Source organism: Necator americanus, chromosome X, assembly GCF_031761385.1.
Source record: "Necator americanus strain Aroian chromosome X, whole genome shotgun sequence".
NCBI lineage: Eukaryota > Metazoa > Nematoda > Chromadorea > Rhabditida > Ancylostomatidae > Necator > Necator americanus.
In genome coordinates this window covers 8,201,038-8,228,487 of record NC_087376.1, presented here as the reverse complement: position 1 = coordinate 8,228,487, position 27,450 = coordinate 8,201,038, and the positions used below count along the sequence as shown (strand labels likewise).

General features: G+C 40.9%; 6 protein-coding genes across 8 annotated transcripts; 5 read left to right on the top strand and 1 right to left on the bottom strand.

Annotated features, from left to right (window-relative positions):
• Positions 1–263: 263 nt before the first annotated feature.
• On the bottom strand, positions 264–581 carry RB195_021831 (uncharacterized protein; the record flags this gene model as incomplete). The annotated part of the gene is made up of 1 exon (XM_064208740.1): positions 264–581. One exon carries the CDS (start codon positions 579–581, stop codon positions 264–266), a length of 318 nt encoding a protein of 105 aa, XP_064064621.1.
• A 5,698-nt stretch (positions 582–6,279) lies between these two features.
• Positions 6,280–10,325, top strand: RB195_021830 (uncharacterized protein; the record flags this gene model as incomplete). Of its 2 annotated transcripts, XM_064208739.1 has the most annotated exons (6): positions 6,280–6,303; positions 6,724–6,833; positions 6,962–7,036; positions 8,652–8,827; positions 8,892–9,034; positions 10,092–10,325. In XM_064208739.1, the coding sequence occupies 6 exons, from the start codon at positions 6,280–6,282 to the stop codon at positions 10,323–10,325; spliced, it is 762 nt and encodes a 253-aa protein (XP_064064619.1). The 2 variants fall into 2 exon arrangements, with proteins under 2 accessions (XP_064064619.1, XP_064064620.1); XM_064208738.1 differs by lacking the exons at positions 6,724–6,833; positions 6,962–7,036; positions 8,652–8,827; positions 8,892–9,034 and adding an exon at positions 6,402–6,563.
• A 238-nt stretch (positions 10,326–10,563) lies between these two features.
• RB195_021829 (uncharacterized protein) lies at positions 10,564–11,328 on the top strand (the record flags this gene model as incomplete). The annotated part of the gene is made up of 1 exon (XM_013450380.2): positions 10,564–11,328. One exon carries the CDS (start codon positions 10,564–10,566, stop codon positions 11,326–11,328), a length of 765 nt encoding a protein of 254 aa, XP_013305834.2.
• Positions 11,329–11,843: 515 nt separating this feature from the next.
• On the top strand, positions 11,844–12,311 carry RB195_021828 (uncharacterized protein; the record flags this gene model as incomplete). Its single annotated transcript, XM_064208737.1, has 1 exon — positions 11,844–12,311. The coding sequence occupies one exon, from the start codon at positions 11,844–11,846 to the stop codon at positions 12,309–12,311; it is 468 nt and encodes a 155-aa protein (XP_064064618.1).
• A 227-nt stretch (positions 12,312–12,538) lies between these two features.
• RB195_021827 (uncharacterized protein) lies at positions 12,539–12,934 on the top strand (the record flags this gene model as incomplete). Its single annotated transcript, XM_064208736.1, has 1 exon — positions 12,539–12,934. The coding sequence occupies one exon, from the start codon at positions 12,539–12,541 to the stop codon at positions 12,932–12,934; it is 396 nt and encodes a 131-aa protein (XP_064064617.1).
• Positions 12,935–13,477: 543 nt separating this feature from the next.
• RB195_021826 (uncharacterized protein) lies at positions 13,478–19,131 on the top strand (the record flags this gene model as incomplete). Of its 2 annotated transcripts, XM_064208734.1 has the most annotated exons (5): positions 13,478–13,610; positions 16,181–16,414; positions 16,535–16,594; positions 16,673–16,753; positions 19,097–19,131. In XM_064208734.1, 5 exons carry the CDS (start codon positions 13,478–13,480, stop codon positions 19,129–19,131), a joined length of 543 nt encoding a protein of 180 aa, XP_064064615.1. The 2 variants fall into 2 exon arrangements, with proteins under 2 accessions (XP_064064615.1, XP_064064616.1); XM_064208735.1 differs by lacking the exon at positions 13,478–13,610 and having other exon boundaries at positions 16,249–16,414.
• Positions 19,132–27,450: the final 8,319 nt, after the last annotated feature.

Sequence of the window (27,450 nt, the reverse complement as noted above, 5' to 3'; positions counted from 1 at the left end):
TCTAGTATTATTAATATTCTATTATTAGTATTCTAATAGTATATTCTTAGAAACCAGTAGTTTACCTTTGTTTGTAGAAGTTAGTTCGGAACCCTGCTTGCTCGCATGGCTGTCCTTCGTCTAACGTTCTTTCTATCCTGGTTAGAATTACTCTTGTGAAGAGCTTGTAGATGACATACCGTAAGTATATTGGACGATAGTTGCCGATTTCTTGTGGGTCTCCCTTCTTATACAACAACACGGTGTTGCTGGTCTTCCACTATTTAGGAACCTTGCATTTCGACAGATAACGTGTAAAGAGCTTCGCCAGGGTGTTGATGAGTACTGGTGAAAGGTTTTTCAAGTGTTCTGGTCTTATTCTGTCCGGGCCGGGTGCCGTACGATTTTTTACCGTCATGATAGCATGTCGTATTTCGGACGGGAGAACCTCTGGAATGACTTGTCCATCTTCCTTCAGATGGTGAAGTGGCAGGTGGACCTGGCTGTCGAAGAGATCTGAGTAGAAGTCGTGAATGATCTTTTCCATCCGCATTCTCGATGCTGTAGCTGATGCTCTGTCCCGTCTCTGCAGCAGCCAACATTTCTGCTCTTCTCTCTTTGAGGTCTTCTCTTATCGCCTCTCTGCAAAGCCGCGATTTCGGGCGTGAGTTCTTGGTTGCCTGCAGCTCGTGCAGCTCCACGCTGTCTCCAGCGTATGTTTACTGCCATATTCGTTTTGACCAGGACACCAACTTCACCAACTCCTCTACATCTCGCATGTTCCTAAGAACAGTCCTTCTTCAGTGGAACTTAGCACATGGCGTTCAGTGGGTGGCGTCGCCTCGTCTCGATCAGTCCGATGACGTTGAACTTAAACTTCCTGGCATGCATCATCAGATCTTCAATGGCCGCATCCGATGCAAGCGTTCGGGCGTTTTAAGTACAGGTCGTCATCCTAGTTCTTTTCCGTTTCGGTACCCTACATGACTCCTGCAATTTCGTCTTTCTTGGCGCTACCGTACCAGGCTTTCCTCCGGAATCTCTTTTCTCGGAAATTCCTTTCTATTACTGTGTTTTGCATAAAAATTTAAAACCCATGGGCAGGTTGCAAGCCTCTAGTCTCATCAGTTTTGAAAGAACGTTGCGCTCTCCTGGAATGGACAAGTGGAGGTTATTTGTTGGAGACGACTCCAAACCGTCTCCCTCGCACCTTCCAGTCACTTGATTGCAGTTTTTGGCGGACCGACGTGGGACATGGTAGTATTATGAGCGGACCCTTGCACAGCAGAAACAGGGAATCCATTCCCTGAATCCACCTGCGTCTTAGGACAGGTACAAGGTCGCTTTCGGTCCGCGTCGCTTTTGGCCCGTCTTTTGGTCCGTCCCCTGTCCGCCACCTGGGGAATTGCCACGTAGCCTCGCGACTAACCGGCTGTGTTATCTCTAATGAGGGAGATCCTTGGCAAATACAGATAAACGCAGAAAAATTCATACACTTGGAAACTCATTGCCCTATCGAACCTGCGATAAAACAGCGTATCATAAAAGTGTCGTATTCGCTTGAAAATGCTATCAAGATTCGTCAGCTTGTCCCGTAAAAATCAATCGTTCGAACGCGGTCAAGCTTCGAGGAAAGTGCGGGATCTGTGCGAATTAAAAATAAAGGACAAAGTATCCTGGATTATTCCGTTTGGGATGCGCTTGCGAAATCGGTTCTAATTCTCGCAACAACATATCTCTCTGGAAAGATGAAAGGCTCGGTTGACTCCTGTGCGATCTTGAACCGTCGACTGTGCTGTCATAGTTGAACCTCTTAGCGAATATACTACACTCACTCCAACTAGGAAAACATTACAACTCACAATGATGGCAGAATTATTTTATCCTCATGTTTGAAATGGAAATGTTGTATTTTCTGAAGATTTTCTGAAGGAGATATTTTATGAAGATAAGTTCTTGGGATGCGCCGACGTGTTTTACTGCAATTTGTAATCGCTTTTTTGAAACGCGTGTTCGCCTATACAATGACTTGCGGGAGTCGGCCGATAATCAAGTCAGTGTTTTTATCTTCTAGACAAGTCAACCAATTGATCGACCCCGGAGGGATGAAAGGCTTGGTTTGCACTAAGGCGGTTTCGAACCATCGATTGCTTGGCCTCTAACCGACTGCGTCACACCCGCCTCAATCTATCTAGTTTTTGTAAATTTCTGTAAATGGGTTGTAGATTAAGAGTAGACAAGTAGCGTGGCCATGCCTGAGTAGAAGCGTAGGAAACGGCCTTACTTTCATCGAGGTGCGTTAGAACCCCTCATCATTCAACATGCACCACTTCCTCCAGCAACGTATCTTTAGCAAATATGCAGATAGTAGTGTAGATTACGAGTATGAGCGTGGCCCCACTCAAAACCCGTTAACTGGCCTGGAAAAACGTGCGGGAAACTATTGGGACACCTCCTAACCCGCCATCCTCGTACACTTGCCGCGTCAGCTAACTGTTTCCCACTAATCTACACTCCGAACTCTATATTTACTCACAGAGGCCCCACCATCGCCAGCTTCATGATACGCCGGCTTTCAGTGGAATAGCAAAAGCGCTGGATGATCTCCACTCAAATGAATCCACTAAAATTTTAGCTAAAATTCCAGTACCTTTGATTCCCTGGTGGATTCTCGGTTGGACTACGCTTACATTTCAATTGATTACTGCTGATGTTAAATCGTGCATGGATTTTTTCCAAAATTGCACTATGCTCGATTTTTCACTATAATGTTTTGTAATGTGTCTATTGAGAATATAACGCCCAAGTCCACAAGCACTTTATGTCTACAAAAATCGTTTTCTACTCTGTTTCCTATTCACATAATGCGTAAATAGGATAATACTTAAATGTGATCTTTGATTATGTTACTAATGTGAACCCTTGAAAGAACAATCTCGCATTTCAATCAGTCGTTGAGGCTACCACCTCTGAAATACATTTCTCACAAAAAGTAACGATTTCGTTGGCCCGCCATGAAACGATTTGTTAAAAAATAAAGAGCCTGATACTTCTGCAAATGTGTCAAAATCTATGGAACGTCATCTTAAGAATTTCTTTGAGTCGATTGCTCTGTGTTTAAGAGTAATCGATGTTCATTTCCACAATTTTAAAAGCGAACTATCGATTGTTCTTCTTTGACGGAAGAATTACAGAAGAATTCAAAGCATGAACATTTTATTCGTTCTTCAAAAAACTTCCACCGAATAAACAAAGGGAACCTGAGCGGGTCCTTTAATCGAAACCCGCATCCAAGTGCTCCATTGAATGCGTTGTAGTTCACTCAAAAAAATCTTTTTGTGTGCAGAAACATTACTTCTCTGCTTCTCTCATAAGAAACAGTTCCGGAATCGTTTATTTCCACTGATACAGGGAGAAATGAACAGACTCACCCTTTTCTTCACCATCTACGACCCCGTGTAGGCATGATCAATCTGAAATCCCACAGGGATAATTGAAGTTATAGGAAAACTTTAAAGAATAAAACCGTACGCAAGGATAATAACAATTAGGAAAATCCTTAATTTTTATTATCCTTGCTTTATGTTTTAAACTTTATGAATGAATTATTTTTTATGAATTATGTAAATCATAAACTCCTACACTTCCTCTTGTGATCTTTAAAGTCTCTTTGGCAACTATCGTGATACCTTGACGTGAAGTCAGGTTAGTCAGAAAACGATCAGAGCTGTGAATTGTGAGTGTGAGGCACATCGTGGGATGAGCAATGAAGGTATCGTGACCTGCCGAAAATAGTTGGAAGGTCGTCCGTTGTTGTTTCAAATCTGTGATTTGGGAATTCTAAATACGCAGAAAAAGTAGTTACATTTGATTCAACATTGGGTTAGACCTCGCGGCTTCTCGCTATTCTCCTTCAGTTATCCAAATTTAATTAGTGTCAATTAATTTTAATTGCTCAATCATGCAGAATCATGAAATGTGGGCAAATCTTGGATTCCAGTAGAGAATTTGTGTGAAATGATACAATTACATACGAAAAACGAAACAAAGGAAATTAGTAGACTCGGGATTAAATACATAAAAGAGTAGTGATGTCAAATCCAGACTTCTTTGAATTTCTTCGTTTGACTTTCCTTTTCGACAGGCCGAGATGAATCTTCGATAGTAGCGTGTCACGGCTGAAAGAGGATGAATAGCTGTCACGACTGCGTTGTGTTCAATGATATTCGATCTTTTGTCGTCAGATCTTCCGATACAGCAATTCATAAATAAAATGGTTTTCACTTATTCGTTTATTCAATAAACTGATAGTGAACAAGGAGCAATGACACTAACCGGAGCTGAGAACTTTACATTTCATCTTGCAATGATCATCACAGATCAGTTTTAAATCCTGTTTGGCAGTAGTTCATAACACGTCGAAAAGGCTTTTCTACTGAATAAGGCGAAGTAGAATATTTTTCTGGTACCCATGTTGCAAAAAAATCACAAATAAGAGCATGGCAATCCGACTTATTCCATATCAAATAAATCCTGCTGCGACCTTTTTCAATCGGTTTCCTATAAAATCTAAATGAATAAGTTGGACAAGATTGAAGTTGTAAATAGCTTCAAGTCTAGATTTGAATTAAGAATGCATCACGAGCCAGTACAACATACGGTAACTAATGTAGTGCTTCGAAATGGAAAGGATGAGAACAGATGTGAGTTTATCAACAACTCATTTTGTTTTACTCTTAATTACTATTTCTGGGCAGAAATAAAGCTTGTTGTGGGCTTTCACAGCTGCTGTAAAGTCGATGCATTTGAACTTCTATCCTGCTTACCTAGGGCCAACCAATCCTTTCGTCTCTTTGAAGTTGGCAGATTAGTAGCAGACTTGTTCGAACAATTCGATGGTTCGACGCCGCCCTGGAGCCAATCAAACCTTCCATCGTTCCGTGGTCAGTAAATTCTTGCCAGATAGATCTGAGAGGATAGAAATTCAATATGGAGCATTGCTTGGCCATTGCAAGCCTACGTATAAGCTGCATAAGCCTCAAAGGATTCTGGATTGGTGTCGAATGCGGGATCCCAGACGGGTTGTTGGTTAGCGCCGTGGAATTCTTCCCTTATTCTTTAAGAGAAATGTGCGGCTTACGCACATTCCCAGAAGCTTGCTCGGATCAGGTGTATGTAGAACACTTCAATATGTGCGTAGGTCAGCCTAAATAAATGCTTGAAAGCAAAAAAACCAAGAGTGCTTGATCTACATAGCTCTAAGAATAACTGTTCGAATACAAAGCACTTTTTTTCTGTTTTTGATCTTTTTCTGATCTGATGTTTTTTTTTCATGACTACATACAATTCTTGATAGTAAAAGCAAATCTGTTCAATTCTTTTTTATTCGCTCCCACTATTCGCTCTTCAAACGTTTAAAAATTAAGATAAAAACTTACGAATTTTCATCAGTTGATGTGATACCACTACGGAAAATGATTGCTACGTGATCAATTCAGAAACGATTTGGATTTTCGATAACGCTTTCGGGACGTTTAATGGCATCACCCCACGATTCTGTGGGGGAAGGGTGCGAGTTTCAGGTGGATTATGCCTACACGGGATCGCAGATTAGATTATGGAGAGGAGGGTGATTCCGTCCATTTCTTCCTAATTGTCGTAAAAAACGGAAGATGCGGCACATGCACAAGGCTAGGGTGCTCCAATAGAACTCGTTGTAGAAAATAGCGCCAAGGAACGCTCGAAGCCACATCTTTACGGCCGTTTTTTACGGCGATAAGAAATGAGCGGAATCACCCTTCTTCCCATGATCTACGACCCCGTATAGGGGAACTCTTTCGCAACTTCCTCATTGCATATCAACCCAAACATTTGAGAATTGGCACGAAATGAATTGCTGTTTATGTTTCGCAGAGTAGGCACCGCGCAATGCTAGCAAATTAGTGCGTTCCGAAACCTGAAGAGTACGGAATTTAAGCCAGGCATATTCAGAACGATATGTAATAAAATGCAATTGATTATACAGCAAAAGCTACTCCGATAGGTTAACAGTTCATAAAGGTTTTAACGTGAGAAATTTTGCTATCTGCTTTTCAAGATGAGCACCTTAACGTTCACACTCTCTTGAACAATGTTGACCACCTTTCAGGATTAGATTACAGCAGTCGAGATAGTCGGATATCAAAACTACATCGAACATTTTGAAAGTACACATTTACTCAAACGATCCTCCCAACAGACAATGGACTATGACAGATATAAAAGGGTGCTCAGAAATGGGTTAATCGTACAGCATAACAAATGGCTACCGCCATTATCCTCAAGGTAAGTACATTTCAATATGTCAGATCAGGTAACCTTAGATCTGCACAAGTCCTGATCTTCTCTTTTTGAGAAAATTCGCAGAAGACAATTTCTTCTAGGTGCTCCTTCTCCTCCTACCAATAACTGCTGAAGGTGCAGCTGATGTTCTGTTTAAAGAATGGCCGCCTCGCAAATGTGAAAAGAAAGAAAATCGAACCGTAACACTACTTCGCAAAGACGTTTACAAAACTTTCATGGACAAGTTTAATGGGAAATATTACGTACGGTTTTAGTCTTCAATTTCTTGCTGTAACTCCCTCAGACAACAGTAACATCTTTGGAACCTTGTTTACTATGAACACTCAAGTACCATCACACAGTACCTTAGGTAGCGCGATCAATACCTAATCAAGGTATCGTTTCATAACTATCTCTATTTAGAAATACAGTTGTCTTGTGGAACGAAAAGCTAGCGATTATTTGTTAGGGATCAATCACGGAGATCTAATAGAAATCAATGAAGAAGTATTTTGGAAAAAGGAATATAGAAGGTTCATTTGTTCTGTTCTATGAGCAAGTGTAAATTTCGAATTTTATGTATTTCTGTCCGATTGGATGAAGTGGGGAAATTTCTGGATGAATTATGACACTATTGCAAGATCATGTCATTCATTTCCAGTGAAAGAAAACCTAACGAGAAACAAAACGACTTAGTCAGAAGAATGGCTGACCAGATGAAGAAAGATTTGGTGAGGTGATTGAGGGATTCAGCCGAGTAGATGTATTACTATGTAGAGAGAAACGACCTCTGATTCGAGCAGTGCAATGATGTTTTTGTGCACATATAGAGACTATTTCAGAAAACCTGGGGGTATTTCTACACGCCTGGAGTGTATGGATGCGCCTTCAAATGGGATAATCAAACTCTCACTTCTGTTTGTTTATTCAGTTAAAGTTTTCTAAAGAAAGAATGAATTGTTCCAATGAATTCCACCACATTACAAAAAGTCGATGGTCTTGAAACTGAGAAAATGCTCGGAAACAAGTCGATTGCTTGCACAGAAAGTCTTTAAATGGCTACGTGAACGTTCCAGTTAGTTCACATGCTTTCTGGACATGTTAACAAAAGTATTAGAAGACTCCTGTTAGTTTAGCAAGTCATTTCTTGGAAGTCGGAAAATGCGTCGTTTTTCCTTATGAATAATCAAGTTCAGAGGTGGTAGCCTTAAGGACTGGTCGAAATGCGGGTCGGATTCAAATTAGCAGTATAATCAAAGTGGTCTAGCAGTGATCTCTTATTAGATAGAATAGAAACAGAATAGAGAATGATTTCTGGCTGATAGAAAATGCTTGTAGATTGGATCATAGCAGTCTCAATAATAGACTCAATATAAAGCGTTATTGTGAAAAAAGTAGTAGAGTACCCTTCTGGAAGAAATCCGCGCATGATTTAATGTGTGCAATGAATAATCAACAGAAATCTTGGCGATATCATCATAGAAGATAAGTAATGTTTAATGCATTCTCAAATTCATTTGGAAATATTATCAAAATTTTGTCAACAACTACTCATGTGAAAATCATCTACCGATACTGGTCAAACTTCGGGGAATGCGTTTAGACCGCACGTTTCACCTAAGGAATCAAGAATCAAGTACACGACGTTAAACAATTAGTACGATGGGATGCGCCTACGTATTTAACATCAATTCAGGATCGTTTGAGGTTTATGAACGTGTGTGTAACCTATACAATAACTTTAATAGATGTGTAGTGTCCGGTCAGTGTGTTTATCCTCCACGGCATGACTGGCAATAACATACATATCTACCTTGATAGATGAAAGTATGGTAGACTCCAAAGCGGAACCATCAGTTATGCAGTCGTAGCTCACCTCTTTTGCGATTCTGCAGCACTTACTAATCAAAAACGTTGAAGCGGTTGAAATATTACAGCCCATTATGATGTGAAGAATATTTTACTTCCACGTTTGAAATGAGAAGGTTCGAGGTTAAGGTTAGCGGTTGAGGAGCGCGCGTAATGATCCGGTCCCGTTGTTTTAGCTTGGAGGCGAGGTCATGACCGAGGAGCGCGAGGGGTGTGAGGTCATGCCTGGGGTGTCATGTGTGATATTAGTATGATGGCCGGTACGGCCCGATAATTAAATCACTGTTACATTGGCCGGTATGGTCCGTTATCAAGACTAATGTAGCTGCAAGTGTCGACTCTACTGTTCTCACCTCAGACGATAACCTAGTACGTCTTACTGCGTCCATGGAGAATCTCTCCATTACCCCCACAGCATCCCATTTTTCTTCGACCCGCGCCGCCACTTCGGGTGAAGTCGACGTTGCGTCTTCTTGTTTTAGCGGGAGTTTCCCACCCCCACCGAAGAGAGTTGAGCGCACCTTCCGTAGTGGCTTTCCGTCACTTTCAGATTCCTTCAAGTCGCATCCGCCAGGTCTGTCCAAGCCGTGGATGGCCGCCCCTATTAGTCATGACGACACTAGCTTGGTCAGTCCTTCAGAAGCTTCATTAGCATTCGGTAGTTCATCACAATCATTCCGTAATAAGGCCCTTCTTCCCATAAACGTCATGGTATGGATCAGGGTCGTGGTGCCGCGAGACGCCTGACGCGATGAGAACAGTTTCCAGCTCTCGACGAAGAGCCCATACTCCAACCGGTAAGCATACCGAGCGAAACAGCGATCGGCTTCCACCATTATTTGAAGCATTTGCATCCATGGACGAAGTTCGTTTACTCGCTTCTAGTTCGTGTTCTCAATGGCCTCCTACGAGTAGATCTCCGGATGCCGACAGAAATTTATTCGCACCCTCCTCCTTCCGGCTACCTTAAGCCTAGCTTTAACCCAAAGACTTCTTCAACTTGTGGCCCGATGATCGCGATTTGCATTGCATAATCCTCGATCAGCATGCCATCAATGTTGTTAGCTCGTATAGGGGATTTGATAAGTTCATGGTCTCGGTTAAGGATTGTGTGTGGGTCTATGACGTGAAACCCAGTCGTCAGGCGCTCGGCAACCCCAGTGCTGTTTTGGCTCAGTTCCGCATTCTTCGTACGACGGCACTCGAGAACAACTCTACCTACTTCTTTAGAGCAGCTTGTTTTCTGTTTTCGTCTCCCGATACCCTGCAGGAGCCTGTCTACGGACTTATTCTGGGTGTCGTTTGCCGCAAAAATCGCGTGACCCACCTCCGCGCAGTATTCGAAGGAGCGCCAGATCCAGTTTCCCTCACGCCTACTATTTGCGACTTTCGTTTCGATGAAGCGTTTCGATGAATACAATGTTTCCTCGGCAATGAGGTTTTCGGAACGCCCGTTTTCCGGACTTAGCCAAACGGAAAATGGCCCGTATCTTCAACGTAGCCTGCTCGGCTTTATCGGCAATAAACACTATGCACGACGATCGACAGACGCACTGGGTGACTGCAACAATATCCAGTTTTCAGATTTTCCCGTGTTGCCCGTCCACTTCGTCCTCACGGATACGACAACCAAAGCTGGATGAGCTAGTAGCCGACCAGTGGCCATGTAGATAGTCGGCGTTAATACTCTCACGGGGGGGCACAGTCAGACGAGCAGATTTGGACTCGTCGTCCAAGAACTTGAGGATAGTAGTCGATATCAGCGGTTGGCACAATCGGTCGGTAGAGCGTCTCGCTCACGAACACGGCCGCCCCATAGACGAAGGCGTCCTCCTCGACATCGCAGTCCGTTTGACGAAATCGGTTGCTGCTAACCCAGCAGAGCACATTTCGAGGATGCGCTTGATCGATAATCGGTATAGGTAGCACTCGCCATCATGGATCGAGTATATAGCTCTGCCACCCTTGATTGCCTTAATCGCGGAGAAGGCCCGATAGCTCAGGACGTGGTTGTCACGATACATGATCGCGACGTCACTCTTTCGACGGAGCAATGCGAAGCCATAGCAATGGGGGTCGGTGGCTTTCCCATTACTGCTATCCATGCGGCTTTCCGTACGGGGAAAACAGTCGCTGGTGCAATCACTGCTGCTTGATGGGCACCAGGAGGTGCTCCCGGCTTATAGGGACCTGAACATGCTACGGTTTGAAGCGGACTCAGCAGCTCAGGAAAATCTTACACCCACACCAGTCGACCTGAATAAGATTCCCATGTCGTTAGGAGAGACCTTTGCCGATGTCCTCTCCGACGCAGAGAGGAGTGTTTGTGATCGTTTCACAGCTGGGCGTAGGGTCTATTAGGAATACGTTAATGACCCCGAACTCGCTCTCCATATGACTGAGGAAGATAAAGAGGAATATGCTGTGGCCGAGCGGCATGTTTCTCGGATGCTGGAGCAGATGATTCTGCTTACGCCCAAGTTCCGTCCTTCCCACGTGCTATGTATAACAACTGCGTCTCTTCTGAACATCATGGGTATGGAACATGGCGCCTTCGCCGGATGTAGTGGTCGATTTAAGGTCCTCATAGGTGACGAAGCCTCTAAGATCCCAGAACCAGAGTTGGCGGCATTAGCGAACCTTTTGCCCAAGGTACAGCAGGTCTATATCAGGGACATTCACCAGCTCGAGCTGCACGCGAAGTGTCATCGTGAATCGAATCCAGGCATCTACGGAGCTTGTAGCACCATGTCAGTATTGTGGTCAGCACTCGCGGTTCCAGTAGCCCCTTTGCTTCGTACGTATAGGGATCATCCCACCCTTAACGAGCTTCCCAATAAGGTCGCTTACGAAGGCGCGCTTGTGAGTGGCTTAGAGTCGGAAAGGAGGATGCTACTTCTACACACTCTTACGTTTCCGACTCCCACCATTCCTTTCATCAACGTCAATGGTCAATCCGAAGGAGCGGCCAATATGTCTCATTACAACTGTACGGGAGGCGGTATTATGCCTGGAGCTTTTGCGCCCAGGTCTGACACCAGCCCAGATCTGCATCAAAACATTTTATCGCGAACGGTATTGCCGGATAGAGCGGGCAGTCAACGAACTAGGTGTGGAGCTATCCACAGTCGACTCCGTCGAAGGAAGCGAGAAAGATGAGGTAATCCTCTTATCCACCCGAAGACACACGAAGACATGTCGCAACAGACTCTGCCGAATTCCTCGACAAGTATAGGCGTATGAACGTAGCCATATCCCAGCGTCACCAAGGTCAATTCACCCTCGGATACGTTCGTTCTTTTCGACGCGTCCTTTTCGGGGGTCGTATGATCAGTTGGGCCAGCTCCCTTAATGCCAGTGTGCCTGCAGCAGATCTCTCTCGCTTTTTCAAAAACGAGTAATTGCTGTCTCGACCGTCAGTTATTTGTAATTATGTAAGCATTATTGTAATTAAGTAAATATATTATAGGTAAATATATATACATCTATATCGGGTCGTGCAGCGGGTTATTTTTAAATATATAGAAGTCCGGGACGAACTTAAGGGTGGAGGTGTAAGTGATGTGGGTAATGCGCTCTATCGCAAGTTGATCGATACTGTAATATTCCCTTTGAGGGCGGAGCTCTCTATCTCGAAAGGCGGAGCTGTCTCGCGGCTGGGCTCATAAGAGCCTATGCCTGGAGCACACGTGGAGCACCCTAGCCACCGCACACCTGCAGAACAAGGACCGATCAGGGACGCTTGGGACGACGACACCGAGGGCCGCATCGGTAGCCTGAACCTCTCAAAACCCAGGCCAGCTATCAGAGTTAAGGGTTTCTCCTTGCTTTCCTTCCTTGACTCGAGAGCTACTTCTGCTGCGCGACTCTTACTGCTCCATCAAGCCTACACCCGCCGCGCTCGGAAGCCCATCCAACTCCCTCCGTTACTCGTGACACCCTCTCACTGCGGCTGTGAACATCCGTACTTCTTCCGGATACATGACTTCGTCAACCTGAAACGGCGATGGTGCCCAATCTCTCATCCCTCCCCATTCGGCTCGAGTTACGACTCTGAGGCACGTCGTCCGAAAGTGACTGGTCAATCCAGCAGCCCGTGGAGATTTGGATCATTGATTTATCATCTGCCGGAGGAACGATAAGTAAACAGGGGCGATTCACTTTCGAATGTCAATCTCTCCACATGCAACCCAGCACGACGATATCGTGTCATAGCTGATCCTACGGAAATCCTTGAGTCCGACTGTCGGGAACCGCCTAGAAGTGATCATCGGTGTCAAGTTGACACGGGCCCGATCCGGCGTGTGAACTACTGGCCAGTGAAGAACTCTTCTCCCGCTCTGCCCATCGCGTCCTTACCCAGCGAATAATGTTCTCGAATCAGGAGTCAGCGTCGCATTCACCTCCACCCTTATCGGCGACGCTAGGCTCCGACACATTCCATCTCCGAGATGATGAAATTCAGGCAATACAAGGCAATACCGATGGCCGGCATCCAACACCGGCAGTGCAGGCGGCTTCCGGCACCGGAGAGACAGTCATTGGTCCCCTCATAGCGGCTGGCATGGCCGCTCCAGAACATCTCGCGGTAGTCACCATCGCCACGGAAACGGACGTGTTTTTTGCCTTCACCACGTGCTTCTCCCACGCCTGCTCCATTTACATTAGGAATGTAAACCAATTTATGCCCCATGTACTATGCCCGCGTTCTACCAATCCTATCTTTGACGCCAAGGGAGAAGGCATTTGGAGCGGCGTCGAGTAACCTAAAAAGAGCGCAATGAAGACGGTGCTCCTGACGCCTATGGACCTAGTCTTCTCTGTACGTGATATTCGCTCTCTGATAAATATCATACCTTAACCTGTATTCGCATGTATTGATATTTATTAACAGCTAACGCTTCGGCGAAAACGCGAAAACGTTAGCTGTTGGTAAATATCAATATCAATCTTGGTGACAGCTGAAGCAAATCAATAAAAAAATTCTTGTCATTCTTATAAGGAATTGCTTGATATACATACCTTGATATACCAGTTCGAAGACCAACGGGAGTCAAGGTGATCAAGGTGATAGGAACACCATTGTTAACATTAATCATCCGCAGACTCTTATCATCATTCTGCATATGATTTCCTGGATAAGATTTTCATGGATTTTCGTTTGTTGAAAAAGGCCATCATATCAGCTATCCATTGATTAAGAAGTAATCGCAGGAAATACAGTGCTCCACAATTTCCAGGAAGAAGACAAAACGAAACATCACTCGGAATCTTCCTTACATTCTTGCACTGGCACTTCTCGTGCAACATGACTAGCACATCACATAGCGAGGTCGACGGCACTACAGAGACATGCATCATCGATCTGGCTCGAAGATTGATCTCCAGCCAATCTGGCAAGAATCTTGTCTCTTCCTTCGAGACTCGAACGACCAGCCAGCGTGAGCCCTACATCTCACAATGTTTCATATCAATGCCAGCGAAGAACACTAGCAACCACACGTTTCACACCTAATCCAATCATCATTGTTGGAATACTTACAGCTGTGGAGGAGAACCATGAAAAGGAAAGACGACTACATCAAAGATTCCAGAACAAAGCTGCTATCATCGAATCAAAAACCAGGTTTTACTTATTTTTGGCCAAGCTGTTAATGCATATAGTGCAACAGGTGCTTTCGACATAGAGAAGCTTGCATATTTTACCTCAACTATGCAGAACCCGAACCATCAACAATATAGCGTGTGTTCAGCCGTCTATCATGGCCCTTAACACCTCAAGAAACCATCTCAATTAACACTCTCTAAGAAGAGAAACACCATAATTTTGTTGTACATTCTGCCGTCCCGTATAGATGGAACCGAGTCCAACTTGCTTTTTTTTATTTTACTTTGCACCACATTTTAGTCTAAAACTGAAGATGCTACGCGTCGTGTTTTTCTGAAAAACGTTCTTAGTGGAGTGGCAGCTTACATTTGCTTTACTGAATTACAGAAAATTAATTCCATATCTATTGACTTCCTTTGTTTTGCTTTCTTTCTGTAAGTGTATTATTTCACACAAATTCTTTCCTGAAATCTAAATTTTGCTCACTCCTGTTTCTATGTGGAGTGATATTTTGTTTAATGATCAGATAATTAATTCCTATCTTCATTTCTATCAAATAATACAAACCACTATTTTATGGTCGAGCAGTCAAAAGTGACTGACAGAGCCGTCTTCTCGCCCTGGTAACACTGTGAGAAAGCATTGCGTGCTTAAAAACACTTGGATACCAGATAAAAAAGTCTTATCCTTTATCATTCGATCACCTTGACTCCCGTTGGTCTCCGAAGTGGTCAAGCGCTCGCCAGTAATCCTTCCGTTTGTCCCGATCGCGTGCCAGAGTTTAGCCCAGTGGTTCCTCCTTTCGCGTGGGACATGAAGAGCATCATAATTTTCTTTGAAGAACTTCGTGAAGAAATCTGACCATCGGGTCGGTGGTCTTCCTGTAGTGCGCTTAATATCGCGGTGAACCCAGTCGCTCACGGCTCTAGTCCAACGGTTGGAAGAAATTTACAGCTTCGGATTATTGGAATGAAAAAAATCTGAACAGAAATTTAATGATATATACATATGTAAAAACATCTCTTCCAGATACACTCAATACGTAGATAGATATTTTTGTATGGTATAATATGAAGAGAACCTAAAAGATACAAGTTTTAGATAAATACATCAATACTGTAAAATTGTTGTGCTTATTTGAAGTAATGACTATCCACATAAAAAGCCTATGGATGTCTTCGGGAAAGATTTTGATATACGGATGAAACAATCTGAGGAGGTGAAGATATACAAAAAATTGTAGAATGTCAAACAAAATTACTACTGTGTATCATTTATACGCGAGTGTAGTGTAGCGGCTAGGGGTTCTGCTCCCTGCACGATCAATCAGAGGTTCGAATCCGCCATAGTGCTCACCTAGCCTTTCATTCTTCCTAGGTCGATAAATTGGTTTCAGACTTGTCTGGGAGGATGAAGACACTGACTTGACACATCGGCTAGCCACCACCAAGTCACTGCATAGGCCAGTTACACGTTCGTGAACCTCAAACGATTCTGAATTGAAGTGAACGTGGGGGCGCATCCCAAGCGGATTGATTAACGCCAGACACTTTATCCTTTATCCTTTATCATTGATGGTGATGATTCAAACAGTGAGATGATTTTTCTTTACATACGTAAATGCAGTCTACCATTCACGTAGTTATGCACATGCCCGTACACATACGTACACCCTCTGCTCGAAAGCGCATTGCTCTTGCCTACTTTAACATATTCTGCGAGGATTATAGAACTCTCACAACCTACGTTTTCCTTATTTTTAAAAAGTAAAGAGAAACAATTCAAACAACTTGACATGCCATTACAGAAACATCCAAGAACGAAAAATGTATGCTTAGCTTTTGGAGGGTTGAATTTGCAGTGGAAGGTTGAGAGATCCTTGAAAATTTTTAGGCGTGATAGGATGGGATGATAATGGTAGTGCAGACACATATTGGTATATACAAAGATTCCCATCCATTTTGATACCGCTGGAATACGAAACGGAAATGATACAGATGATATGCAGGTGTCATTTTCGGTTAATCTTAGCTCTCCAAAGTTCTAATAATAGTTTCATGAGTAGGAATCAACATCACTAATAATTGTAAGGGTTTTTGTACATTAAAATCAAGGTATAAGAATAGATTACTGCTAAGAATAGATTACTTGACATCAGTTAATTGATAAATTCATATATTATCAATTTTTTTTTAAATGATTTGTTACAAGTGATTCATTTCATCTTAGCACAGGTATGACTTCTTCAGATAATAACATAAGAGATGAAAGGGAGTGTGAAAAGAAAAAGAAAAAAAATCATAATCATCTGACTTGACTAGATAGCAACACATTTTCAATGCTTTCTTCATAAAAGAAGTGGCCTGAAATGTGTCCTATGAATCATCATCGTCAAATGTTCAGAGGTACACAATGACACATTTTACCTACCGGTCTACCTATGTGAAACTGTACAGTTGTTCTCATCAAGAATGCAACCTGTACGGATTGATGCCTTCCAGTATAGATGCTATCGTATTGCCATATGTGATGATGATGCTTGGCGAAGCGCAAGTTTGGCTGATTACCGGTCGGTGGGTCGGCCTTACGACCAGTCCTATGCTCCCACCACTGGAACCCCCTCAACTATGTCAATCGGTAACGTTTCACATACTTGATTTTCGCACAATTTTACCTTTGAATCGCTTTTATTTCAACGTTATTTACAAGATTTTGTATCATTAATACATTTGTACGCTTTCTATTTACCATTTTCAGATGAACAACGTGTTAAAAGATTTTTTCGTGGAGAAAAGCGAAAAGCGGAAAAGGCCGTAAGTGAGTCACTTTCAAACTACTGTTCTCTTTTCAGTTCTACCTATTTCACCTTTTTTTCATTCCACTTTATTTTTATAGATGTGGCAAAAAAAGATATCAAAAGGACCGTGAATGATGTAGAAAATGTTTTTCGACCGCCTTGGTATAGACGAATGTGGGGTGAGAAACTTTAATCCCTTGTATATTTTTTGACCATTAGAGAGAAGAATGCAGACGTGATGAAATTTCCCAGAATTATTTTGATCAGTGATTTTGTTGTTAGACAAAATTGCTGCAAACAACATTGTCTACTGAGCGTTGCATGTTCGATCAGCTGATTCGAAGTCAGCGATGAAAAACACCCCACTCCATTATGTGACGCTGTTTAACGGTGTAACGCAAGTGATTTTCTACGGGTAAACATCGAAATTCACCGTTTTTCGCTCTGAATAACGATAATTGGGATGATTACGTTGCTTTTCAAATACTTTGCCTACTCTAATTTCCAAATATATTCTAGAATACAATGCATCAACAAATAAAACATTATGGGGAACTGTTGTTGTATCTTTGAGTTGAGGATATTTGTAGACTAAAATCACCGATAATAACCTAAATAAATCCTCTTGCGTCCAATTTTTTCGCCCCCTCGTATGTGGTTGTTTGGCACAACATTGTCATTACTTGTTCCTCACTTGTTTGTTTATTTGAAAGGAACAGTATCGATTACGCGAAGTTTGCTAAAGATTAATCATAGACCATGGGATACTGTGAAATGCTTAAATTAGCAGCCTACATTCATTCGCAGAATGATCTTCAAACCATATCTCTGGATAGGCTGAGACCTTGGTCGGTCAGTATTCCATAAATACTATCCATAACCCCTAAAATTTGCTGTGTAGTCGAAACGATAGCTTACAAGATTCGCCATTCTAATTCGGGACTCCTTGACGGCTCCTCTCCAGGAGGTGGGCAGGAGGCAAACAACAACTACTTGTGATTCAAGGACAAAACATGGTTAAAACCATCTACTATGAATCTTGGACAGTAAACAACCTGCAAAATAGTTCGACAAACTTTTTTTGAAGTCTAATTCAAGTTTTTTTTCTACAACTTTCTAGACACGTTATTGAATTATTTCAATTGAAAAGGAACTCATTCAATTTAAAAGGTGGACGCCACGAATTTCTTTTGCTAATTGGGCAGTACTGTTGTTAATTACCTAAAATATAAAAGAACTTCCTAGTAATTCACTTTTAGTCCCATTGAAGCACATATTTGTTGGGGAAAAAACCTTGAAAATTGTTTGTTGACGACAAATTGAAGCACAGCCAAGTATCTCACGCCCTTGCCGACTCATATCGATTGTCGTGACATGCCGTCGTTTCAGTTGAGCTTTAATTAACGAATGCTTCAACGAATATCGTGTGACGTGCACGGTCCCTCTTTTCGACTGCTGTAAATCATTTTTCAATTAAGCAGTGAAGACGTAGCGCAGATATAAGTCTTCAGCCGTATACTACAAATGAGTTGGAAAGTCTTGGAGAAGATCGTAGTCTCGTATTAATTTGACAGTGACGTTTTTTTTAACGAAAGTGCAGCCATAATTTTTCTGGATGCATATGTAGCTACCTTGCTTTCAAATAAAAAGAAGAAGTTCTAGATCGATCACTTCTTCCTGGATAATAGTAGTAATACGAACGAAAACTTTAGAAATTAGCAGTAGCACTGTGCTTGTCATTGCTAATGTACTGTAGTATTTCCAAACCTATGACTTGATGGTGAATCCACGATCACTGTGAATTGGTAATGGTAATGAGTAAAACATGGAAATATTGGTGAACGTTTCCTACTCTTTGAGTGACAGGCATCCAGTAAGGAACTGTTTTTTGGAACTAGAATGGTTGTAGGTTCGGGTGTATCGCAGTCGCTATGGGGTTTCACAACGATCGCACGTTCGACCTTTGGTTCGAGACCGTCCTAGTGCCAACCAAGCATTTTCCCCTTCTGGGGTCGATAAATTGGGTCCCAGACTTATCTAGGTGGATGGAAACACCAGCCTGATAAATCGGCTCGCCCCCGTAATTCACAGCAAGCGTGCACGCGCATCCATGAGCCTAAATGGTTCTGAATTAAAGTCAAATGCGTGGGCGTTTTTTATTGGTATTGATCAGTGTTGTACACTTTATTCGGCCTTTTCTATCCTTTAAGATAGTTATAGTCAGCACCGAATATGTGGTAGGTGGTAGAACCTCCGCCCGTATCCACCCTTTTTCTCTAGATACACATTCTCCCCCTTACCTGGTTCAACACGTTTGGCACAGACTATATGAAGAACGAGTGAAGTTGAATCACATCCGGTATCAAAACATTCGATTCCGGGAAATTTTTAGGGGAATGGTATGGCTCTAATGTGATATGATTATGTACAATTTATATCAAGTTTTACAAACTAACTGTTTCGTTTTTTTGTTTAATTTTTACTAAATTATTTTGCAAGCAAACGAATTTCTTCTGTTCTAGATCGGATAAAACGCCCGTTCACAAGACGACAATGATCCAGATTCGTATACGATGTGATTCGATGTGGAAGCACCGCAACATTTGGCAGTAACTCGGCAAACACTACTTTTATTTTCTTTATAGTGTTTTGCACTATGTAAACATTTCATTCTTTTTATAATAAAATGCTTTCATCGCACGATCCAACAATATACAAATAGAAATGTATTATATGTATGCTATTACTGGTAGAACGCTTACTTCATAACCCAAACACTCTGAAGATTCGTATGCTAAAAGTATATTTTTAGAAAGATGGGGAATCTCTTAGAAGAATGACATAATCTTTCACCCTATACCCCTCTGTTTCAACAATGATAAATCCATTATTCGGGAATTACATAAAACCGGATGTGGACACGTTCTTAGGAAGAAATAAGGATATGTATCTACAACTGCACACTAGCTTATTTCTTTTATAAAGGCTTTCAGTTACAGTGGTCAAATAAGGTGTAATAAATCGTAAAAAGGAAGGAATATGTGTCCTGTAAAAACGAGATTGCACAACTCCCTGCTTCGACGCAGAGAATTTGATCAAAGTTCTGTTTCAACTTATTCCTCTTACCTTTCCTATGCTTCAAAATCAATCTCAAAGAATAGAAGTCAACCGCTGAGCAGTGAACGATTCCATAGTTACCCAGGCGATTCATAAAACGTGAAAGTACCTGATAATATCAGCTTTTCTACTAAATACAGGACCCAACACAAAAATTCCTCGTCGCGGATATAGTTGCTGCCAAATATGTTCAGCTGGGAGGACGCAGCGCGTCTGAAGCTATGGTCGCTCTTTCTTCGTTTGAAACCTGCTTATTCCTCCTTCTTAGCTGCTCTAAGCGAACGAGCATCACGCCTCCTCTTGAACGCATTTGGCGTCAACTATGGAACCAGTTCAGAGCTCGTGCCCCATTTAGTTTCCAAAAAGTAACCTGAGTTAGCTCAGTTTGTTTGTTGAAATCGTTGTATTCCAGTACACAATGAATCATCATCTATAAAATGTCCACATAAGAAATCAAGTTGTCGCCAATAACGATTAATGGTACAAAAAGAAATGTGGTTCCGATTTCTTTCCAAATAGTCGATCCAGCATTTGCTTTCTATAATTGAACCAGTTTTCATTTTTATTTTGTATTAAACAGTTGATTGCAAATTTGCTGTAAATATGAAATTGCAAATCATTAGAACATCTGCAACAATATTCATGAGTGGAGAAAAAATTTCGACATTTCAGAAGTCATAAAATGTATCCAGCTAATGACAGCAACAAAAAATCGCAGTATTTCAATTTTTGTGAGTGTGTTTTTTGTTGGAATGTGCTCATTTCCTTTAGGAATGATAAAGTACTAGTCAAAATCATTCTTTTGAACGAAATATTTATTGCTGCAATGCTCTATTACTTGCCGGGTTAGTCATCCAGTTCTCCAAAGCACCTTCAAGTAAGAATCACCACTGGGACAGGAAACTACAAGTGAAAACATCGTGCCCGCTCAAGTAAACATAAGTCCGAGTGCCTGAAATTGTGCTGCTGTTATCGTTCTGTAGCAAGAGATTTCTTCCGATCGAGATCGTTCAAGAAGAAGAATTCAAGATAAAAATGCGCTCTTAAATACGAGTATTTCTAAGAAATTCCTATACAAAGGACTTAAAAGCTGGTCGTATTCTATAAATTGTAAGTGCACTTCTACATAAAAAAGAACATGTCCGGCGTTAATCAATCCGCTTGGGACCCGCCACCACGTTCACTTCTATTCAGAATCGTTTGGAGTTTACGAACGCGCAAATAGCCTGTACATTGAGTTGCAGGGGCTAGCCGATGTGCTACATAATTCAGCGTTTTTATCCTCCCAGACAAGTCTGGAGCCAATGTATCAACATTGGTAGATGAAAGACTTGGTTGGCACTAGGGCAGAATCGAACTTCGATCATGCAGCCAAAGCGGAACCTCTTACCGACTTCGCTTCACCGCCCGCACACTTCCACATAACTACTATGATATTAAGTCACATAACTTACGACTTACTATATATTAAGTCGTAAGTCACGATTTGATAGAAAACAAATTATGAATTAAGAAAACGCTGCTTTTTTAAAGAAAAACCGCGTAAACTGAAACATCAGAAACAAAAGATTAGTCATAATAGATAGTTGAAACTGTTTTGAGTTCTAGCTTTGGAATTGGTTCTAGATGATTTTTGTCAGATGATCGATGGAATTGAACAAATTAAATTGTGAGTACATCAATAATGCATGTAGATTGCCGGAGGGACTTTCGTTTCTAATGGACTTATGTCTAAAGAGTAGGTACGTACATCAACTGCAGGCAACTATGTACATTTATGTTCGCTGCTCAAGTAAATTTGTCGTAACCACTTCCTACTTTGTGTTAAGAATATATACTTTATAGCATTGAAATAATTACCACTAATTGAAAAGAAGACCCTTGATCAAGGTTCTATCAACAGCCGGGGTTGTGCAGATTTTTTTTATGAGTACCGTAAACTTTATTGTGAAGACTACGGGACAAGCATGCGTAGCTTAGAGATCAGAAACGGCCTTCGTAACATATAACGGTTCCAGCCGTGCTTTCTGGAAAACGACCAGTATATGACTAAGAATACAATGGCGTTTCAAAAATCTGGGTAGACCAGGAAGGAGAGAGCGAAAAGAACCACAGATTTCATAGTTGTGCAACAAATAAACCTTCGAAAGTCACATAAAGATGGCATAAATAGGTTAACGTTTTTGCTGAAATATGAATAAGACTGATTAATTCGAAATGGAAGAAATCTTTTCTTTTTTGGTCGTCTTTTAAATGCTTGGCATAACGTAGCTTCACGTGCTGATTGAAAATCTCACCTATTAGAGTTCATTTACTCGTTACTCGCTTATGTTCGGAGGAAAATTAGATGGTAATTCATTTATCCGTTACGTTAAAGTGCACAACTTTAGCGAGCATAATTGCAACGCTGTCGGTTAGTAATTGTTCGATTATGTTCTTTGGAACATCGGACCGGACATTGTACATTTCTGTTCAGTTTTTACCCAATAACTGAAGCCTATAATTTAGTCCACTCGTTCCTGGAAATTTTCTGCATTGAACTTTTCAGTAGTAGATGTGAGCCGGGAAGTAGTTTATCCAAAATATCCTTATAAGTCCAGCAGTTAGATGAATCGTAAACACAAAATGTCCAGATTATCCGGTGAGGCAACTCTTTTCACATAAAAGAGTCAAAGAATGAAAATTAGCGAAGAAGAATCTTTCAGTCGTTTTGCATTTTTGCCGTGATACTTGATATTTACTCCACAATTTCTTATTCTTTCGACAATGGTATCCGTAACACTCCATTGCTTCACATAAATTGATAGTAGAATGGAAGCAATTTTTATTTGTTACTTCTGTAACGACTACTTACACTTTTGTGTAAAAAAAGAGGAAAAATCGTCTACTGCATAATGTTTCTATGTACATCTACAGTGGCATTGCAATTGAAATTGTTTTGTAGAGATCAGTTTCGTTCCAGTGTTACGTTATGACGGGTGTTTAAATCTGGAACTTTTACCTGCGAATACCTCTTTCTCAAAACGTACGACAAATGAAATCCGGAGAAAAATTACGATCTAAATTAGATCCTCCGAGTGATATATGTATGGTAAGCTCATGTTACGGCGTACAGATGTCCTACATTGACTGCTGATTTCTGAGATGTAGTCATTCCCATCGTATCTAACATGCTGAATCGAAATGGCACGTTAGAAGAGGAAGCGGAAATATGCAGTAATATTTAATGGCCCAGAAAATTGAGTAAAAAGCAGAAATCCACTGCCTGCAATAAACTAGCTTCAATATTCGATGTTCGGGAAAATGCAGATGAAGAAATAATAAATAGCTCTTATTGTCCTTTTCATATGCAACTAAATATCTTCAAGAAAGTTTGTGAAAGTGCATTAAGCTTTTCTGGGATGTTATCTATGAACATTCCTAAGATTTTGATCGATGCTTTGAAGTTCTCCTTGCGCTCCCGCACGTGATATCTCATCGTTCACTTTTCGATCCGGAACTTTCCTGTATACTGCCGTGTTATCCTACCCTCTACAGCACATATATTTAGTGAGTTAATGATTGCAGAAAAGCGAACTGAGCCTTTCTGCAATCATTAACTCACTAAAATAAGGTTCGTTTTTGTAAAATGTAAAGTCGCTATTTAATTTGATGACGTGCACGAAAAATATTAAGACTGCTATATGACAAAAATGTCATACAAACGTAAAAAGAAATTCAGACTAATTTGCTCAGTAGATGAATGTTTTCAAATAATTTTTTGAACCATTTTTCCAGGATCTCAAAGTAAAAAGAGTTCTTCACTACTAAATACTTTATGTTTTAGAACTCGGCCAGGCATTTTATCCATAATTCTGTCTGACTCTACAGAGATCTCCGTTCTCTTCAAAAGATGAGTAGGATTTTTTTCTTTTAAGTTCTTCGTTGATATTTTGAATGCAGGGAAAAACTACCAAAATTATCGACTATACTGGATGATACGATGATGTTCTACTCTGGATTCGAATCCAAAAAATGGGGAGTCTTTGCCCAAAGCGTTCTCCGAAAGGAGAGCTCCGATTCTTCGCACCTCCCTATTTGTCTCTTTGCGGTAATTACACCTTTGGCCGTTCTCGAGCGAGTTTAGATTGATTCTAGTAGTGAAATTGAAGAACTTATGGAAAAATTGGATAAAGTGCGGCTTTTTGAAAGATATTGCAGCGCTACAACCATTGCGTTCGAATGGCGAAGAGACGATAAATTGTATCCGGTCATCTCTTGAGGCTCGGCATTTTGTAGTGCCTTGATTTTTCAAAATTAAATAATTCTTCAAAATCAAGATGAGAAAAACGTTTCAAAGCTTAAAACATACTTTTTTGTTTTCAAACTTCCTCCTTCATCTTTCTGTAAGACTTTCAATCCTCTTCTTCCAGAATTCACTTCTCTGTTGCGAGGAATACTCTTCTAGTGCCATTAAAAGACCGCTGAATTTACGGGATAACCCACTAGAAAGTGAGAAGTGGAATCATCTCGCAAAAATCGAAACTAAATTGAAGTGTTTTTGTTATCCTCGTAGCTAGGAGACTAGATATTTAAAAGAATTCAATGTGTTTAAAATGTGACTCCATGGAAACCGAGAAAATATAAATTGAGGATATGTATGAAAAATTGGATCTATTGGAGGTTTCATTATTTTCAAGCATTATACTTTTTTTTCGGCACTATTTCTATCTTATATTTATTTTACTGCCTTATTTCTCTAATGTTTTCCGGGAAAAAAATCCTTTTTTCAGTTATTTTATCATTACATTAGTATGAGAATGTATTAGTGCAAGAAACACATTTGTTATTGTATTATTCATTATCTATTATGGATATATCTGCAACCATAGTATTTATTTGTTTTTTATCCCATCATTATCAAGAGCGGCGGAAAATTCATTATAATTACCACTATTATAACGTTTTCACACTTTCTTCCCCAAACAAAAATAGTTTCTTGCTGAATGCTTGGATTTCAAGCTCCATGTGAAGCGTACGTATCTAATGCTTGATAGTTTAGAGGCATCACTCCACGAACCTGAGGTGGCACCGATTTCAGGTGGAGTATTCGTATACGGGATAGTAGATTATGGAGAGGGGTGTGGTTCCGTCCATTTCCTCCTAATTGCCGTAAAAACGGCCCGGAAGATACGGCTTCAGGCGTTCTGGCGCACTATTTTCTACAAGGAGTTCGACTGGAGCACGCCAGCCGCATCTTCCGGGCCGTTTTTTACGGCAATTAGGAAGAAATTGACGGAATCACCACCCTCTTCATAGTCTCCCATCCCGTATACGAATACTCCACCTGAAATCCGTACCACCTCAGATTTGTGGGGTGATGCCTTTAAGAAACGGTGCTTATCTAAAACCAAAGTTTCCACAGATACATGAGATCGTAACGGCTGCAATAGTTGTCGAATCTCAAGGAACTCAAGTTACTTTTTAAAGGAACCAAATTCTTTTGTTATTTGATAAAAAGTAAAAAGGTTATAGTTTTGTTTAAAAGTGAATGATAATATAAAAATAAGTGGGTAAGGAAAGAATAACTCCAGTTTTTCTTTCTTGCCTTTCCATCTAAGCTATTATCCTTTCAAATTCTAAACAGCACTAATGGCGTGCATGACAGTTTGCACAGGATTTGATGGATATGTCAACATCCTTTAGAAAAAAGTTCAAAGATTTATTACTTGATCCATTTGTTTGCCAAACATCTCCAGGAGACAAAGGAATCGTGTTCAAATGGTCTGATCATGACCTTCCTTATGGGATCCAGTGGTGGTAGTTTGGATCTAAATGGTTTTTTATTGTTTGTTTATTTATTAAGCGAGGAACGTATATGTGAAGCTTAGAGATGACTTTCGTGGCAGTTGTGTTAAAATAAAAAAAAAAAAAGCTATCGTTCTTCTTTAGTCATGTGCGCAAGCGAATCAATGAAATGGTGATTTTCGTATATGATCCGCTGCTCCTTCAATTTTATTTTAATATAATTATGAAGGTTTTTTGTTGTCATTTATCAATATTCGCATGCTACTAAATACGTACTCTCTGCTGATATGTATACTCACATTTTTCTTTCATAACAGCGCTGATTCTCTAGGGAACGGGGGAATTGAAAGTCCATAGTAACAAGTTCACAGCATTAAAAAGTAGGAATATTAGATTTAGCATCAGAAACTCATTCCCATAGGTGGTAAAAACACATCCACAGAAGGATAATTTTCCCCTATAGTTTCCGTCGTTTTTTTTCTTCATGATCCTGAAGGAAAACTCACTGTACTCCGCTTGTTTTTCTCAATGAATCCGGTTTCTCTCGTAATCTGTGCTGCTAAAATACAAATAGAGAATGACTCTAAAAGAAATCCATATAAAAGTTGACAAAATGACTTAGAAAATGATAAAATGTTGATTTAAAAAAATGACGTTCTCAAGGAAACCCATATAGGCAGTAAAATGACATGTTGAAGGAATTCCTATTCGGATAAGTGATTAGGATTTTTTAACTGCATTTTTTATTATATTTCGATAGTATAATCTCGTAAATAATTACTATTACATCTTCAAGATTCTTTGTGAGACGCATAAAATATGCTTTGGGCAAACAAACGACTTTCACATGATTAAACTCTACCGAAGTAACGAGATAATTATTTTCTGAGAGACCATGCCAACATGAATAATAATCTAATAGGAGAGTTGCAAATAAACGTAAATATAACTTGAAAAATTCAATTTTATCTCCTGAAGTATCTCATTATTAGAATATGTTTCATCTTCAGTCACCCACAACTTTCTCATTTCAATTTCTAAAGAATTCAAGTATTTTATGTCGCCCTTAACTAACCTTTATTAAAAATTCACTTGAGGGGTAAAATGAAAAGTCAAACATGATTCTACAATATCCCAAGAGGAATTGATGAACGCTAAGGTTATAGAGAAAAAAATTTAAAGGAATACCCCGAATCTGGGTGCGTTTCGGTGGAGTAAGGATGGGGACTACGGGGGGTGATCCGTCCATTTCATTGCCGAAATACGGCCCGGAAAATACGGCTTCATTCGTTTTGGGCCCCTTGTAAGGGTTCGATTGGGGCGCCTCTGTGCGGGCCGTCCGGGCCGTTTTTGGCAATTGGAATGGACGGAACCTCCCTCGTGTCCTTTCGTATAATCCACCAATCCTGTGTTTTAAAAACCGTAAATCCTCCATTAATTATTAATCGAATATACTTCTCATCAAATGTTTTTCAGCAGCAAATATATGGGTTTTTTATGCACATCCAACTCTAACAATGGTTCTAACTGACCTTAGCAGCAGTTACCTCCTTTTCACGTTGTTGATTATCGTTCAGGTAATTGACGGAACAACGGAACACGCCAGGTGACTAACCATAGTCAAGACGAAGGCTCATTTGTCGGCTACAAATTGTGGCCTCAATAATAGGTCGAGTACAAAAGCGGAAATACGAACAAATGTGCTGAATCAGTTCCTTTTATGCGCCGATTAGTGAGGAGACGCATCCTCATTCGTTAGGAAAAGCTCTGTCTGGCCGTTTTTTGAGTTAATTCCGCTTTGTTTTCATTTTTTGTTCTCGTTCCTTTCCTTAAAGTGCACTTTCGAACTCACATCTGCTACTCTGCCTCATGAATTATTCCTCACATCGACAATATTAGGATAATATTATCCTGAAACCTGTCTTTGCCGGATCGTTGCCTGGGCTTTTGGGAAAGTAGTGCATCTATAGAA